At 41.4% G+C, this 15,985-nt stretch overlaps 1 protein-coding gene across 1 annotated transcript; it reads right to left on the minus strand.

The window, feature by feature from the left end:
• Positions 1-1,297: 1,297 nt before the first annotated feature.
• Positions 1,298-8,036, minus strand: LOC135095423 (probable 4-coumarate--CoA ligase 3). Its single transcript, XM_063996289.1, has 6 exons — positions 7,878-8,036; positions 7,069-7,244; positions 5,987-6,150; positions 5,033-5,188; positions 4,584-4,732; positions 1,298-3,868 (listed from the first exon to the last, which is right to left on the minus strand). Exons 2-6 carry the CDS (start codon positions 7,169-7,171, stop codon positions 3,751-3,753), a joined length of 690 nt encoding a protein of 229 aa, XP_063852359.1. The 5' UTR covers positions 7,172-7,244; positions 7,878-8,036; the 3' UTR covers positions 1,298-3,750.
• Between the last annotated feature and the right edge of the window lie 7,949 nt (positions 8,037-15,985).

Genomic DNA, 15,985 nt, shown 5'->3' on the forward strand with positions numbered 1-15,985 from the left:
GGACTCAGAAGGTCTCGCACAAGAAGGTGCGACGAAGTAGAACCTTAACTTTATTACACACACAAATCTAGACTGTTATCTAGCGGGAAGATGATGCCGAACCTTTGTTTCCTTTTTTTTTTTTTTTTTTCATGTAGGAAGGACACTGGCCAAGAGTAACAAAAATCCCCCCCCCAAAAAAAAAAAGCCCACTGAGATGCCAGTCCCAGAAAAGGGTCCAAAGCGGAAGTAAAAAACTGAAGGATAAGTGTCTTGAAACCTTCCTCTTGAAGGAATTCAAGTCATAGGAAAGTGGAAATACAGAAGCAGGCAGGGAGTTCCAGAGTTTACCAGAGAAAGGAATGAATGATTGAGAATACTGGTTAACTCTTGCATTAGAGAGGTGGACAGAATAGGGTTGAGAGAAGAGTTCAGCTTTAGAAATAGATGTGATAGCAGTGGTGCTATTTGGTTGAAATAAAGGAGAGAAAGAAGAAGAAGCAAATTTATTGGAGATTATTTTGGCTAGATGCCAGAAGTCACGAGGGGAGTTAGATCTTGAAAGATTTTGACACTTTCTGTTAATGAAGGAGTTTTTGGCTATTTGGAGAACAGGTTCTAAGAGACCTGTGCAATGCAAGGAGGTTATTAGTGATCCGTTAGTTTCTGTCTTTAGGAAATCACTTGAGTCAGGTGAGGTACCAGTAATGTTAAGGCAGGCTAATGTAGTACCCATCTTTAAGAAAGATAAAACTTTAGCGTCTAATTATAGACCTGTCAGCTTAACTTCTGTTATAGGTAAAATAATGGAGTCCATAATAGCAAAGAACACAAGGGAGGATTTAGATAAACATAACTTGATAAATCAGTCACAGCATGGCTTCACGAAGGGGAAGTCTTGCCTGACGAACTTGTTAAATCTTTACAGTAAAGTGTACAAGGCAGTAGATAATGATGATAGTTATGGCATCTTATATCTGGACTTTAGTAAAGCTCAGAGGCTCCTGAGAAAGGTTAGGGCACACGGGATAGATGGGAAGGTGTTAGGCTGGATAAGGTCATGGCTAAGCGACAGGCGACAAAGAGTTGTAATAAACGGCTCTAAATCCGAGTGGGATCATGTAATTAGTGAGGTGCCACAGGAATCAGTATTAGGGCCATAGTTGTTTTTTGATGTATGTCAATGACTTGGATAGTGGAGTTAGCAGTGATGTTAGTAATTTTGCTGATGACACAAAAATAGGTAGATTAATTAGGTCAGAATCGGATGCCATCGCCTTGCAGGCAGATTAAGAATGGATCAATGAATAGACGGAGAGATGGCAAATGTAGTTTAATATCAACAAATTTAAAGTACTTAGCGTAGGTAGAAGAAACCCACACAGTAGGTACACAATAACTCTCAGGATCAGCAAACAGGACAGAACAAGAAATAATGGGGTCAAGCTTGAAAAATTTAGGTTTAAGAAAGAGATAGGAAGAAAGTGGTTCTCAAATAGAATAGCAGATGAGTGGAATGGACTCAGTAATCATGTTGTTAGTGCCAAGACATTAGGGAGCTTTAAGAGAAGATAAGACGGGTTTATGGATGGGGATGATAGGTGGAAATGGTAGGTATATTTCATACAGGGAGTGCCACGTGTAAACCTGGTCGCTTTTGCAGCTTCCCTTATTTCTTATGTTCTTATGTTCTAATAACCATAGCTCTCTGAAACCTTTTCTTTTGATTCCAGTGTTACTCTTGAAAGAATACCAATTTCCGTCACATGGTTACTGTACAGCTTTTAAAGTGTATCATCCTGTAGCATCTATCATGCCTTACATATCCATATTAGGTACAGTCATTCAGTTTGTTGTTCTTCAGCAATAGGATGGTTGTGTTTTTAAGTGGTAATGTATGTACAAATTTGCTTTCTGTTTGCGTGAGGTGGTGCATGCGATAGTGAGGTTAAGAAGGCAATGATACAATCACATTCTCAAGTGTTATTTGATTGCTGAGTTAAGTTCTCCACCAGCGTTGCCTGTCGCTATGTCAATGGCGGGAGGCTATTGCTTTGGTTATGTTCTTTATTGATGATACTATTTCCCTCAGTGTCATTACCGTCTTCCTTTCAGTATGCTTTATGTATATGAACAATATGGGAAGATGTTATATTGGTCATCATGTATAAGTAATGCCAACTTACTATGCCGTATCTTTTCTCATGATCATGTTGGCATTGCTTTGGAAAAGTTATCTTATTTATCTGTTAAGTTGCTGTAGTCAGTATTCAATTTTATAGCTTGACTTGGATGTGGAAGGGCAAAAAGTGTGAGGCACTTTTACGTTTGGTTTTATAATCACAAGTATTGCTATACACATTGGAGATAAGGTCTAGTAATCATGATGATGCGACAAATATGAAGTAGCATAGCCAGATGTGTCAGCCGAAACACCCGAATTGACTGATATCCTAGAGGTGACCAGAAGAGCAGATGCATACCGTAACGCCCCTTTATACATTTGTAACAATTACTGAATTCATGGGCATTGTTACACGATAACATCGAGAAATCGGAGATGTCAAACGTCATCCACATTCAAGCCCACGTCAGACGCCAAGGAACTCAAGACTCACTTTATTCAAGGCGTCGAAAGCACCCCATGTCTTATGCATACATTACATATTGAATATAAGGAAAACCCAGAAGCTGTCATATTCTCTTTTTCTCTGGCGGTAACTGTCATTGGCGGCATCACAAGTGTCCATCATTTCTAAGGATTCAGTGGCATACACAAAGCACTGGGCCAGAACATGGTCAGTGTCCAAACCTTGGTGGCGAGGCAAACTCACTGCTCACCTTCATTCCCCTTAACGGACGGATGGGGTCTATATATTTGCTTTGTGCTTTGTGGGGATAATTTGAGTTTGCCACGAGGATTTAAGAGCTTAAATAACTCCTGCATTCACATAAGCATCTCGTTCTGCGCCAGTGTTCTGCGAGCCACAGCAATGGCTACATAAGAAATGTTAAATTCCTCCACGTTTGACGATATTCCGCAAATGACCTTGAAGGAGATGTTTCAGTAGAAGACAGTGATGGACAACTTATCAGGGAGCCCCGATACTGTGACTCTTGTTGGAGTTGATGACTCCTGAAAATTATTTCTTTTCCCCCGTGCTGCACGTTGTGTCTAATAATGCAGATTACTGTCCCTCAGTATCTTCATCTTCTGAATGTGAAGGTGAGAGGAGAGCTACATATATGATGACATAATTGTATTTATTCACGTATTATAAGCGACAAGATAGCGATAAAGTTTTCTTTATTAAAGCTGCAAATGGGTGAACTTAAGAGTTTATATGAATGAATAAGGAAAATTAAGGCTCTTGATGCAGACTCGCTTCACTTCACCACATAACCTAGATAGTTTAGGTTTATGCGATATTGCAGAAGGATTGATGACATACTGTTAAGCCTTTTAAGAGACAGGTTAAGGCAGAACTGAAAAAATGACGATTAAAAATTACTTTTTTTTTTTTTTATAGTTTTAATAAAACCAGCCCGGCTGGGAGGAGTGTCTCTGAGATATAACCCTTTTCATTAGAGTTAAATGACATTATATTACTTACGAGAACTAAGAACCACTGCGTCACAACACGGACACAAAAGACAGAGAATAATGAAAAAAAATGTACGTGTGTATGAGTGAAGATTGCCATCCTGGGAGGATATCGTGCGTCGTAAGATGCATGTGGGGCAGCACATCGCTGTAGTAACGTGACAACTCTACAGTTCCCTCAGTTTCCGTCTAAGGATTTTTCCAGAGGCAGTTTTGGGTAGTTCTGAGACGAAGATCACGCCGCCCGCCAGCTGCTTGTGGGAAGCAACATGCGAAGCCAGGAACCTGGGAGCAGAGCAGAGTAGTAAGAGCAGTGGATCCTCTGGTATATCTAAACGACTGAAATCAAGCAGAAAGTAATGAAGGTTTCTGTTTCAGCCAAAACCTTCCTAGTTATGAAAACGGGGAACAAAGCACAGAAACACGCAAATTATAAAATCATCATAGTAAAGAGAGAGAGAGAGAGAGAGAGAGAGAGAGAGAGAGAGAGAGAGAGAGAGAGAGAGAGAGAGAGAGAGAGAGAGAGAGAGAGAGAGAGAGAGAGAGAGAGAGAGAGAGAGAGAGAGAGAGAGAGAGAGAGAGAGAGAGAGAGAGAGAGAGAGAGAGAGAGAGAGAGAGAGAGAGAGAGAGAGTACTTTTAAATCTGCATTCTAAGATCCTCATACGGTCAATCATGACTACACGATCACAGTGATTGTGCAGGTGTAGCTTGAGGATCGTACAAATAATGATCAAAGAATATCTAACTGGTAGGATGTTGTAAATTCAAGTTTATCCTAAGAAAAAAAAGAGGTATTCGCACAAGTTTTGTATTACCGCCTGTATTTCCATCCTTCACTCCTTGATTCTTAAGTGCTTCTACATAGGTATTCTTGGAGCTCTCTAAAATCCTACCATACGCACTCGTTCTTACCTGAACCTTGCTACCCTCAGATACTCACTATATAATTTTACCACTCCTCCCACACTTTTAGGTTTCTCGCTACTTTTATATACCCACTCGTGTATCTCCTTCTCGCTGGTGGGACTCGAGGTAACCACATATGCCCGCGGCGCTTCTCCGAACCGGTCGTGAGGCACTCCGGTCACCCCCACCTCCTTCACCTTGGGGTGTTGCAGAATCACCTCCTCAAGTTCAGAAGGCGCCACCTGCCAAACACGGTGAGGGAGGTATGTCACAAACCGGAGAGGGACCAAGAGCAGAAACTCTGTTTCGTCTATAGGAATTTTCTTTTTGTGTGTGAAAAAATAAAATGGATACACACACACACACACACACACACACACACACACACACACACACACACACACACACACACATATATATATATATATATTATATATATATATATATATATATATATATATATATATATATATATATATATATATATATATATATATATATATATATATATATATATATAATTTTCGTCAAGCTTGCCTCACCTGCATCGCCTTGACCTTGATAAGCTCCTTGATACGGTCCACGATGTTGAAGCTCTCATTATCGTCGTAGTAGCCGATGTCCCCGGAGTGTACCCAACCGTCCTCGTCAATGGTAGCTCGAGTGGCAGCCTCGTTGTTCAAGTAACCCGTCATCACCTGCGGCCATAAGATAACTTAAGCATTAATTACCGTTTCTATAAATCAATACCGTTGTTACTACTCCGATAACTACCACCACTGGTGGCTTATTTCGTCAATATTGTGAATATTTATAATAATTTTATCATCTATCCATCTCTTTTATCGCATCAGTAATGAACACTTTCATCATTATTCAGCAATACCAATGCTATTTCTACATTTTTTATATCACCCATCATCATCGTCAACTACCATCTAAAAATGTCTCTTCTCTGACTCGTGTTTACTTTGTGTTCATGTTGCAACAACATCATCATCAACAACAACAACAACAACAACAACAACAACAACAACAACGACGACAACAACAACAGCAACAACAATAACAATAACAGCAGCAACAACAACAACAACTACTACTACTACTACTAGCGCTACTACAGCTACTACAATTACTATCATTCTCATCACTATCACTGATATTTAAAGAAAGAAGGCTCGTGATACTTCCAAGGATAACTTGTACTCTGTTTCGTCTCCCATCTCAGCTACAAATATACATACAGCAGTGTATTCCCCATTCTCCTTTCTTCCACAACCTACTAACCTTCTCCATTTTAAAACTGAGACAAAGCCCACCAACTAACTAGTTACCTTTCAGCCGCACACCCTTACCCACCTCCACAGCATCATCCGTCCTTAAACCATAAAAGCTACCCGATCTTCAAGTATATTTAAAAAAGTTTTAAATCACTTTCCCAGTCTTCAAACTCTCTGTGGAACACCTTAGCACCCTCCTTCAGCTGTAGTTACCGAAGGCGATTTTAAGCATATCTCTCCTTTTTCGTTGGCTGGCAGTGACTTCCCCGTCTCGACATCAATAACCTTGCACTTGACGTTGGGAAGACAACATAGGGAAGCGTTACTGGAGCCGCAAGGGGTTGTGTGAGTGATGAGCACCTCAGTCATACCATAACCTGTATAGGAACAAAGAGTAAATGCTGCGGTAACTGGGGTGCGTATTGTAAAATGTTTGGTGCTCTCATGCGGGTTAATTTCAAATTGCACAGAGATTATTAATCGGGTTCTCATTTTTTCTCAATAATGATGCAAAATCCTTGTTATATAATCACTCGAATCATGACACCACAGTTGAAAATTTCAGTAACTTCCACCGCAACTTGTTAACGGTAGTATGTAGATAGTAGGTACAGTAATGTTTGAGAATACGTACGGCGCAGGAAGACACGCCCACATTATGTATAGTAGAAGGGAAGATACGCGGACAGAATAGTATGGGTAAGAGGAAGAATAGGGAAATCATTGAACATATGAGTAAATTGTTTTTCTTTTCGGAAAATGGATGAATTACTTTTACGAATGAGGGAATAAGAGGGAACAACTAGGGTGACAAGAAGATGAAATAAACCATCAACAGAGAGAGAGAGAGAGAGAGAGAGAGAGAGAGAGAGAGAGAGAGAGAGAGAGAGAGAGAGAGAGAGAGAGAGAGAGAGAGAGATTACACAATACAATATCAGAAACAGCCACCACTGCCCCTCACTGAGAGAGAGAGAGAGAGAGAGAGAGAGAGAGAGAGGAGAGAGAGAGAGAGAGGAGAGAGAGAGAGAGAGAGAGAGAGAGAGAGAGAGAGAGAGAGAGAGAGAGAGAGAGAGAGAGAGAGAGAGAGAGATTATACAACACAGTATCAGAAATAGCCACCACTGTCCCTCACTGCCAGGACTGTCCTTGTTGTCACCCCGCGACAATGATGGGGCTGAGGCACAGCAAAGTGAATGCCCCCATTTATAAATAATAATCGTATTATGACGTTGTACAATTTCAATATGTGTTTATCACTTGGTCAGTTTCTCCGCAATTTCCCCCTCTTGTCTCACCTTCCTGGAAGAAGAGCGATTTGTCCGTCTTTTCTTTGATGATCTTCACGGATGGCTGGGGCACGGGCGCCGCCCCGCACACTAAAGATCTCACGGACTTCATGGACTCTGGGTTGACGTCCGGTGACTGGGGTCATAAAGTTCAACACTGGCGGGACAGTATGGACCATTGTGACCTGTGGGATAAAACTACCTCTGCTTACCATCCAGCACACACACACACACACACACACACACACACACACACACGTGCAACAAGTGTGGCACCGCACGACAGGCAGCGAGGTAGTTTTCCTCATCCGCTGCTTAGGTTCTTTCCTCTAGGGATGGGGGCGTGCCTTAATGTTTTAGGAAATTGTATTTTTAGTAGGTGAAATTGGAATGAGAAAAAAAAATAGGTAGCTCCTCACGAAAAAAAGAAAAAAAAAATATCAATAAAATAAAATGAATGAGTAATGATGATGATAATGATGATGATGGTGATGATGATGATGATAATAACAATAATAATAATAATAATAATAATAATAATAATAATAATAATAATATTAATAATAATAACAATAATAATAATAACAACAATAACAATAACAATAGTAGTAGTAGTAGTAGCAGTAGTAGTAATAGTAGTAGTAATGACAACAATAACAATAGTAGTAGTAGTAGTAGTAGCAGTAGTAGTAATGACAACAATGATAATAATAATAATACCAATAATAATGATAATAACAGTAAAATAAGCAATACCAATCAAATGGCAGACGCGAATAGTAAAGCGTTACATTCCAAACACTTCCGGCGCCACGTACCTTGTGCTTGACGATCAGCGGTACAAAAGCCTTAATGTCGAAACTTAGGCACGGTGACCACCTTGACACCAGTGTGCAGGCCCACCATCATGATGGGCACGATGGCCGTACACGTGGAACAGAGGCAGGGTAACACAGGAAGGTGTCATGGTGGGACCCCTGCAGTGGTGTGTTATTACACACACACACACACACACACACACACAGATTAATTATTACATTATATCACAATTAAAAAATCATTTCCATGAAATGTTACTTATATTAGAAGATAATCACACAATTTTATCACTAACATGAGCATTTAACTTTTCAATTTTTCTCTCCTTTCAATTTTATCGCATTATGAGTACCTTCTCGAACGTTCTGTCTGTTAGTAAAGGTATGTGTTTTTTTTATTTTTTTTTTTATTTGTGTGTGTGTGTGTGTGTGTGTGTTGTGTGTGTGTGTGTGTGTGTGTGTGTGTGTGTGTGTGTGTGTGTGTGTGTGTTTGTGCGTACATACCGGTAGGAGATTTTGAAGCCAAGAAATTTGGGTGGATAAAAATCTCTGTGTTACTGCAAAGGGCGTTGTGTGACACATCAACACCTTTCGGCTTCCCTGTAGTCCCACTTGAGTACGGCAAGAACGCCGTCTCCGTTCCACTCATCTGTGAGAGGCGAGATGAAAGCTGTTATTTGGCTCGAAGAGCTATGCGATGCAAAACAATTAAGAATAGAGGAAACTAAAGCTTTCTAAACTCGTATGTAGGACATATCGTGCGGTGTATAATAAGTATAAAACGACTCTCTCTCTCTCTCTCTCTCTCTGAAAAGTATCGAAACATTACGTCTTACACAAACTGGACCGAATGTAGGATCGACTAAATTTAAAATAAAAATGTCTGTTTACTATAATAACTCCATCTGCAGAATTCACGTCAAACAATGACTAGAATCATGAGAACATTCTTGAAAACCCAAATAGATGAATTCCACTACAGCCAGTTAAATGCAAGCGATAAGACTGAGATCGAAATATTTAGGAATACAGTCCGATACTTTGATACTTTCCTCTCCCCGCGACGCACCTCTATGGGGTCTGCCAGGTGCAAAGAAGAATCCTGCAGAAGACTTCTAAGATTGGGAACTCCGGCAGGGGGCGACGTGTCAGTGTTAGTGACCCTCCTCAAGGGCTTCTTGAGTAAGGTGAGCGCAGCCTCGACCACTTTCTCTGTGACATCGTCATGTACCAACAAGGAGGTGTCACTGTCCTGCAGCTGCTGGCACACCTCCCCTGCGGGCACAAGATGGAATGATGGGCGATAGAGGATGGGTGAGACAGAATGATGAAGCCTGGCTCAGGAGTGATCCTGTGCCACCTGTACCATCAAGATCAAGATCAAGAGCCCTTTTTCGGGTCGCTCCTCACAGGGTGTAACACGAGTTTCTTACTAAAGGGCAGTTTGTCTTTTATAAAACTGTATTGTAAAATTATACATTTGTATAAACAGACATAATAAAGTGTGTGAAATATTGAGTCTTCAAAGATGGAAATGAAAGATGGGAAACAAAAGTAACTTATTGACATGGAAGAAGAAAAAATCAAATGCATGTGTGCATAGAACATTTTCCACTTAGAATAATCTGTACTTTCAACTAAGGCAATATCCGCAGAAACTCGTTTTACACCCTTTATAAAGGGTGTAACACGTGTTTCATTACTAAAGGGCAGTTTGTCTTTTTAAAACTATATTGTAAAATTATTCATTTGTATAAACAGACATAATAAAGTGTTTGAAGTATTTAAAGTATTTAAGGATGTGAATGAAAGATGGGAAACAAAAAAGTAACTTATTATCTAATTATCAACATGCCTGCAGTGTAAGAGGAATTGATAACAGTGACGGAGATACCAACAGACATGGCCCCCCAGCATCACCAGCATTATACTCGGGACAGTTGAGCATCATTATTGCCAATCTGTCGCCCTTTTTGCATCCCGAGCGTCGCTAGGTACCCGCCCCCACCTGGCCACGGCGTCCACCACCTGACCATAGGTGTATTTCCTGCCGCTGACTGCACACTCCTGAAGGAAGGAGAGGAAAAAAAAAAAGAATTTTAAAAGAGAGGAGGGAGGGTGGATAGGAAAGAAGGAAGGAAGGAAGGAAGGAAGGAAGGGAGGAGGAGGAGGAGGAAGAGGAGGAGGAGGAGGAGGAGGAGGAGGAGGAGGAGGAGGACGAGGAGGAGGGGGGGAGGAGGAGGAGGGAGGAAGAAGAAGAAGAAAAAAAGGAGAGAGAGAGAGAGAGAGAGAGAGAGAGGAGAGAGAGAGAGGAGAGAGAGAGAGAGAGAGAGAGAGAGAGAGAGAGAGAAAGAGAGAGAGAGAGAGAGAGAGAGAGAGAGAGAGAGAGAGAGAGAGAGAGAGAGAGAGAGAGAGAGAGAGAGAGAGGGTGCGTGGGGAGGAAGAGACAGAAAGAAGGAATAATAAAGATGAATAAATAAGCTGGAAAATGGATGAAAATAATGAGAAACAAATGGGCCCACGAAGGACAGAATGAGACAGTTCGACAACAACAGCAGCAACAACAGCAACAACAACAACATCAGCAACAATAATAAGTACAATACTCAACCAAGGCTGTCTTCGTCGGCCATCTCTTCGTCGTCTCCAGAATATAAGTGGCCACGTTCCCTGTGGGCAGCGGGATGTCAGGCACGGCGGAGGACACAATGTGCTCCGCGGTGCTTGAGTACCGCCGCGTTCCACTCACCCCTGCCGCCTCCGCCACCCGCCATCCCCGAGGGTTTGGTTTGGGGCTGCTGCTGGAGGCAATACAGTTGGGATGTGTAGTATGTGCTCTCTCTCTCTCTCTCTCTCTCTCTCTCTCTCTCTCTCTCTCTCTCTCTCTCTCTCTCTCTCTCTCTCTCTCTCCCCGACATTCTCCTTCATTCCCGTCCCTCCTTAGTTTGTCTCCTCGTATTACTCACTCTGTCTTATTTCAAATCATGTCACTTCAAATTTCTCTTCAAGTTTTTTCTTACTTTCCTGTTCCCTCTCATAACATCTTCCTTGCTAACCTTGTGTGCCACGCCCATGCCCCCCTACACGTCTGTCTCAGGCACCGAGCCGCCCACTTGCTGAGCACACGCCCATGCCTACAATGAAAGAACATGGCTTTGTGTTAGTTACTTTGGTTAATTAAGTGAACAAGCTTTGCTACTCCTCGCCTCCTTTTCCAGTGATTTACTCACTCTGTATGATATTATTACTCTCTCTCTCTCTCTCTCTCTCTCTCTCTCTCTCTCTCTCTCTCTCTCTCTCTCTCTCTCTCTCTCTCTCTCTCTCTCTCTCTCTCTCATTGCTAAGCTACTCCGTAATGTTCGCATATTCACCATCATTTTACTATTGATTCATTCCCATGACTGAGACAGCAAATTTAGTATTGTTCAATGCCTCAATAACTCAATTCCTCAGTCTATCAACTCGACACAACCTTCCAGACAACTATCCCCTCTTTTTCATTGACACTCAACTGTCCCCCTCTCCTACACCGAACATCCACGGTCTGTCCTTTTCTTGTAATCTAAACTGGAAACTTCACTTCTCATCTCTAGCTAAAACAGCTTCTATGAAGTTAGGTGTTCTGTGATGTCTCCGTCAGTTTTTCTCACCCTGTACAGAGCTGCTCTGTACAAGGGCCTTATCCGTTCATGTATGGAGTATGCTTATGCTGTCACCCTCTCTTCTCCGTTGGGCTCCTCCGATCACAATCTCATATCTGTATCTTGTCCTATCGCTCCAATCCCTCCTCAGGATCCCCCTAAGCGAAAGTACCTCTGGCGTTTTGCCTCTGCTAGTTGGGGGGACCTGAGAAGGTATTTTGCTGACTTTCCTTGGAATGACCACTGCATGCGTGTCAGAGACCCGTCTTTGTGTGCCGAGCGCCTAACAGAGGTGATAGTGTCTGGCATGGAGGCGTACATTCCTCACTCTTTTTCTCGACCTAAACCTTTCAAATCCTGGTTTAACACAGCTTGTTCTCGTGCTGTACATGATAAACAGGTGGCCCACAAAAGGTACTTAAGCCTTCCATCACCAGAATCTCATGCACTTTATATTTCTGCCCGGAACCATGCCAAATCTGTTCTCCAGCTAGTCGAAAACTCCTTCATTATCAGAAAGTGTCAAAATCTTTCAAGATCTAACTCCCCTCGTGACTTCTGGTATCTAGCCAAAAATATCTCCAATAACTTTGCTTCTTCTTTCCCTCCTCTATTTCAACCAGATGGCACCACTGCTATCACATCTATTTCTAAAGCTGAACTCTTCGCTCAAACCTTTGCTAAAAACTCTACCTTGGACGATTCTGGGTTTGTTCCTCCTTCTCCTCCACCCTCTGACTACTTCATGCTACCTACTAAAATTCTTCGCAATGATGTTTTTCATACCCTCGCTGGCCTAAACCCACGGAAGGCTTATGGACCTGATGGGGTCCCTCCTATTGTTCTCCGAAACTGAGTCTCCGTGCTTGCACCTTGCCTAGTCAAACTCTTTCAGCTCTGTCTGCCAACATCTACCTTTCCTTCTTGCTGGAAGTTTGCCTACATTCAGCCTGTTCCTAAAAAGGGCAACCGTTCTAATCCCTCTGAGTACCGTCCTGCTGCTTTAATTTCCTGCCAATCTAAAATTTTTGAATCTATCCTCAACAGGAAGATTCTTAAACATCCATCACTTCACAACCTTCTATCTGATCGCCAGTATGGGTTCCGTCAAGGCCGCTCTACTGGTGATCTTCTGGCTTTCCTTACTGAGTCTTGGTCATCCTCTTTTAGAGATTTTGGTGAAACTTTTGCTGTTGCCTTGGACATATCAAAAGCTTTTGATAGAGTCTGGCACAAAGCTTTGATTTCCAAACTACCCTCCTACGGCTTCTATCCTTCTCTCTGTAACTTCATCTCAAGTTTCCTTTCTGACCGTCTTATTGCTGCTGTGGTAGACGGTCACTGTTCTTCTCCTAAATCTATTAACAGTGGTATTCCTCAGGGTTCTGTCCTGTCACCCACTCTCTTCTTATTATTCATCAATGACCTTCTAAACCAAACTTGTTGTCCTATCCACTCCTACGCTGATGATACCAGCCTGCACTTTTCCAAGTCTTTTCATAGACGTCCAACCTTTCAGGAAGTAAACATTTTACGCATGGAAGCCACAGAACGCCTGACTTCTGATCTTTCTAAAATTTCTGATTGGGGCAGAGCAAACTTGGTATTGTTCAATGCCTCAAAAAGTCAATTCTTCCATCTATCAACTCGACACAACCTTCCAGACAACTATCCCCTCTTCTTCAATGACATTTAACTGTCCCCCTCTTCTACACTGAACATCCTCGGTCTGTCCTTTACTCATAATCTGAACTGGAAACTTCACATCTCATCTCTAGCTAAAACAGCTTCTATGAAGTTAGGTGTTCTGAGACGTCTCCGCCAGTTTTTCTCACCCCCCAGCTGCTAACTCTGCACAAGGGCCTTATCCATCCATGTATGGAATATATTTCACATGTCTGGGGGGGGTTACACTCATACCGCTCTTCTAGACAGGGTGGAATCAAAAACTTTTCGTCTCATCAATTCCTCTCCTCTAACTGACTGTCTTCAGCCTCTCTCTCATCGCCGCAATGTTGCATCTCTAGCTGTCTTCTACCGCTATTTTCATGCTAACTGGTCTTCTGATCTTGCTAACTGCATGCTTCCCCTTCTCCCGCCGCCTCGTTGCACAAGACTTTCTTCTTTTTCTCACCCCTATTCTGTCCACCTCTCTAATGCAAAAGTTAACCAGTATTCTCAATCATTCATCCCTTTCTCTGGTAAACTCTTGAACTCCCTGCCTGCTTCTGTATTTCCACCTTCATATGACTTGAATTCCTTCAAGAGGAAGGTTTCAAGACACTTATCCTTCAGATTTTTACTTCCGCTTTGGACCCTTTTCTGGGACTGGCATCTCAGTGGGCTTTTTTTTTTTATTGGATTTTTGTTGCTCTTGGCCAGTGTCCCTCATATATATATATATATATATATATATATATATATATATATATATATATATATATATATATATATATATATATATATATATATATATATATATATATATATATATATATATATATATATATATATATATATATATATAATGCTTCACATGTCTGGGGGTTCCCCTCATACTGCTCTTCTAGACAGGGTGGAATCAAAAGCTTTTCATCTCATCAACTCCTCTCCTCTAACTGACTGTCTACAGCCTCTTTCTCATCGCCGCAATGTTGCATCTCTAGCTATTTTTTACCGCTATTTCATGCTAACTGCTCTTCTGATCTTGCTAACTGCATGCCTCCCCTCCCGCGGCCTCGCTGCACAAGACTTTCTTCTTTCTCTCACTCTTATTCTGTCCATTTCTCTAATGCAAGAGTTAACCAGTATTCTCAATTATTCATCCTCTTCTCTGGTAAACTCTGGAACTCTTTTTCTGGTGCTGTACTTTTACCTTCCGATGACTTGAATTCCTTCAAGAGGGAGGTTTCAAGATACGGCATCTCAGTGTTTCTTTTTTTTTTTTTTCTATCGAATTTTTGTTGCCCTTGGCCGGTGTCCCTCCTACATAAGAAAAAAAAAAATCTGTGGTGCAAATCCAGCACAACGTACTAGATCAATATTCCCCTCTTGTTTTACAAACCATTTCACCTCTTCTGATTCATCGTTATGTTCGAAACCGCTGTAACATAAGGGGGGAAGAGCGTGAGGAGGAGAAAGCATGCGGTTTGTCGTCATGGGAGGGAAATATTACGTTGTAGTCACGTCTATCTTATCGCCAGCCCTTTGCTTCACCACCACCGCCACAGACCCCGCTTCTGCGACCACCACCACTGGTCGGCCTATTACAGCTTTATTGCCACAGCCTCCACACCTTGCACCACGAAGAAACAATCCCTCAGCACTTCCTCAGATGTGTCTGGGAAGCAAAAGGAATTACCAAGTGGACAAGGGAGTAAGTCTGTAAGGAAGGTAACAGGCTCCGCCCACGTTGTCGCTGCCTGAGAGTGTTTACAACGCATCGAATGACACAAGTTAATTTGTATAACTTGTAAAAGTTATATCCTATGTGGTTTGGAAAATAAAAGTGATAGTTTATTGTTTTTCATCTTTTCTTTTGCTAAACAGTGTAAATGCGGCATTCTAACATGAATGCTAGGGTGCTACTTTGGCTTGTTATCTACCTGTCATGAATCTTCTTTGGTATGCGATCTACACTTTATATTGCGATCTACGTGTTATGAATCTTTTGTATGTAATCTACACTTTATATTGTGATCTACAACAAGAAAAATTGTACTTAGAGTCTGGTTAGAGTCTGAGTGGAATGTCTGTTCTAGTGTCGGTCGAAGTTCAAAGAAGAGACCATGAGACACTTCACCCAGTTATTCAGAGAGAAGTCACTGAAGGCTCAATAATCCATTCCGACGACTGGCCAGCTTATTCTAACTTAAATCAAATCAAATTTCATCATTTTTTCCGTAAATCATGAGCAATATTACGCCGATTCTAACATCGGAGCTCATACTCAAGGAACTGAAAGATCCTACCTTGATGCGAAAATTCGTATATTGAAAACAATGTGAGACATCCATCAAAAAGCATTTCAATCTCACCAAGACTGCTTCTGTTGGCGGATGATGAGAAAAGAAGCTCCTGACCTTTATTTAGCATTTTTAGCCGATGTACTGTACGTGCTGCTCATCGCTAGAATATGAATACAAGAAAAATCTTTAATATTTTAATTACATTTTCTCTATGCTATATATCAATCCAAAATAAAAATTTTTACGGTGCAGATACTTTTTTCTTGTAGATAACAAGCCAAAGTACGGTGTAGATATTTTTTCCCTGTAGATAACATGCCAAAGTAGCACCAATGGTAGTTTACCGCTAAGTTAAAAAAAAAAAAAAAAACACTAACCAGTGATTTGTACAATAAAACGGAGGTTAGGTGTTTTCTGGATGTGTTTCACAAAAAAGTATAAAAGCGATGTTTTTTATTACTAAATTATAGTCCACTAGGGATGGACAACTGTCTGTAAT

The sequence above is a fragment of the Scylla paramamosain genome, chromosome 1 (assembly GCF_035594125.1).
Source record: "Scylla paramamosain isolate STU-SP2022 chromosome 1, ASM3559412v1, whole genome shotgun sequence".
NCBI classification, from domain to species: Eukaryota; Metazoa; Arthropoda; class Malacostraca; order Decapoda; family Portunidae; genus Scylla; species Scylla paramamosain.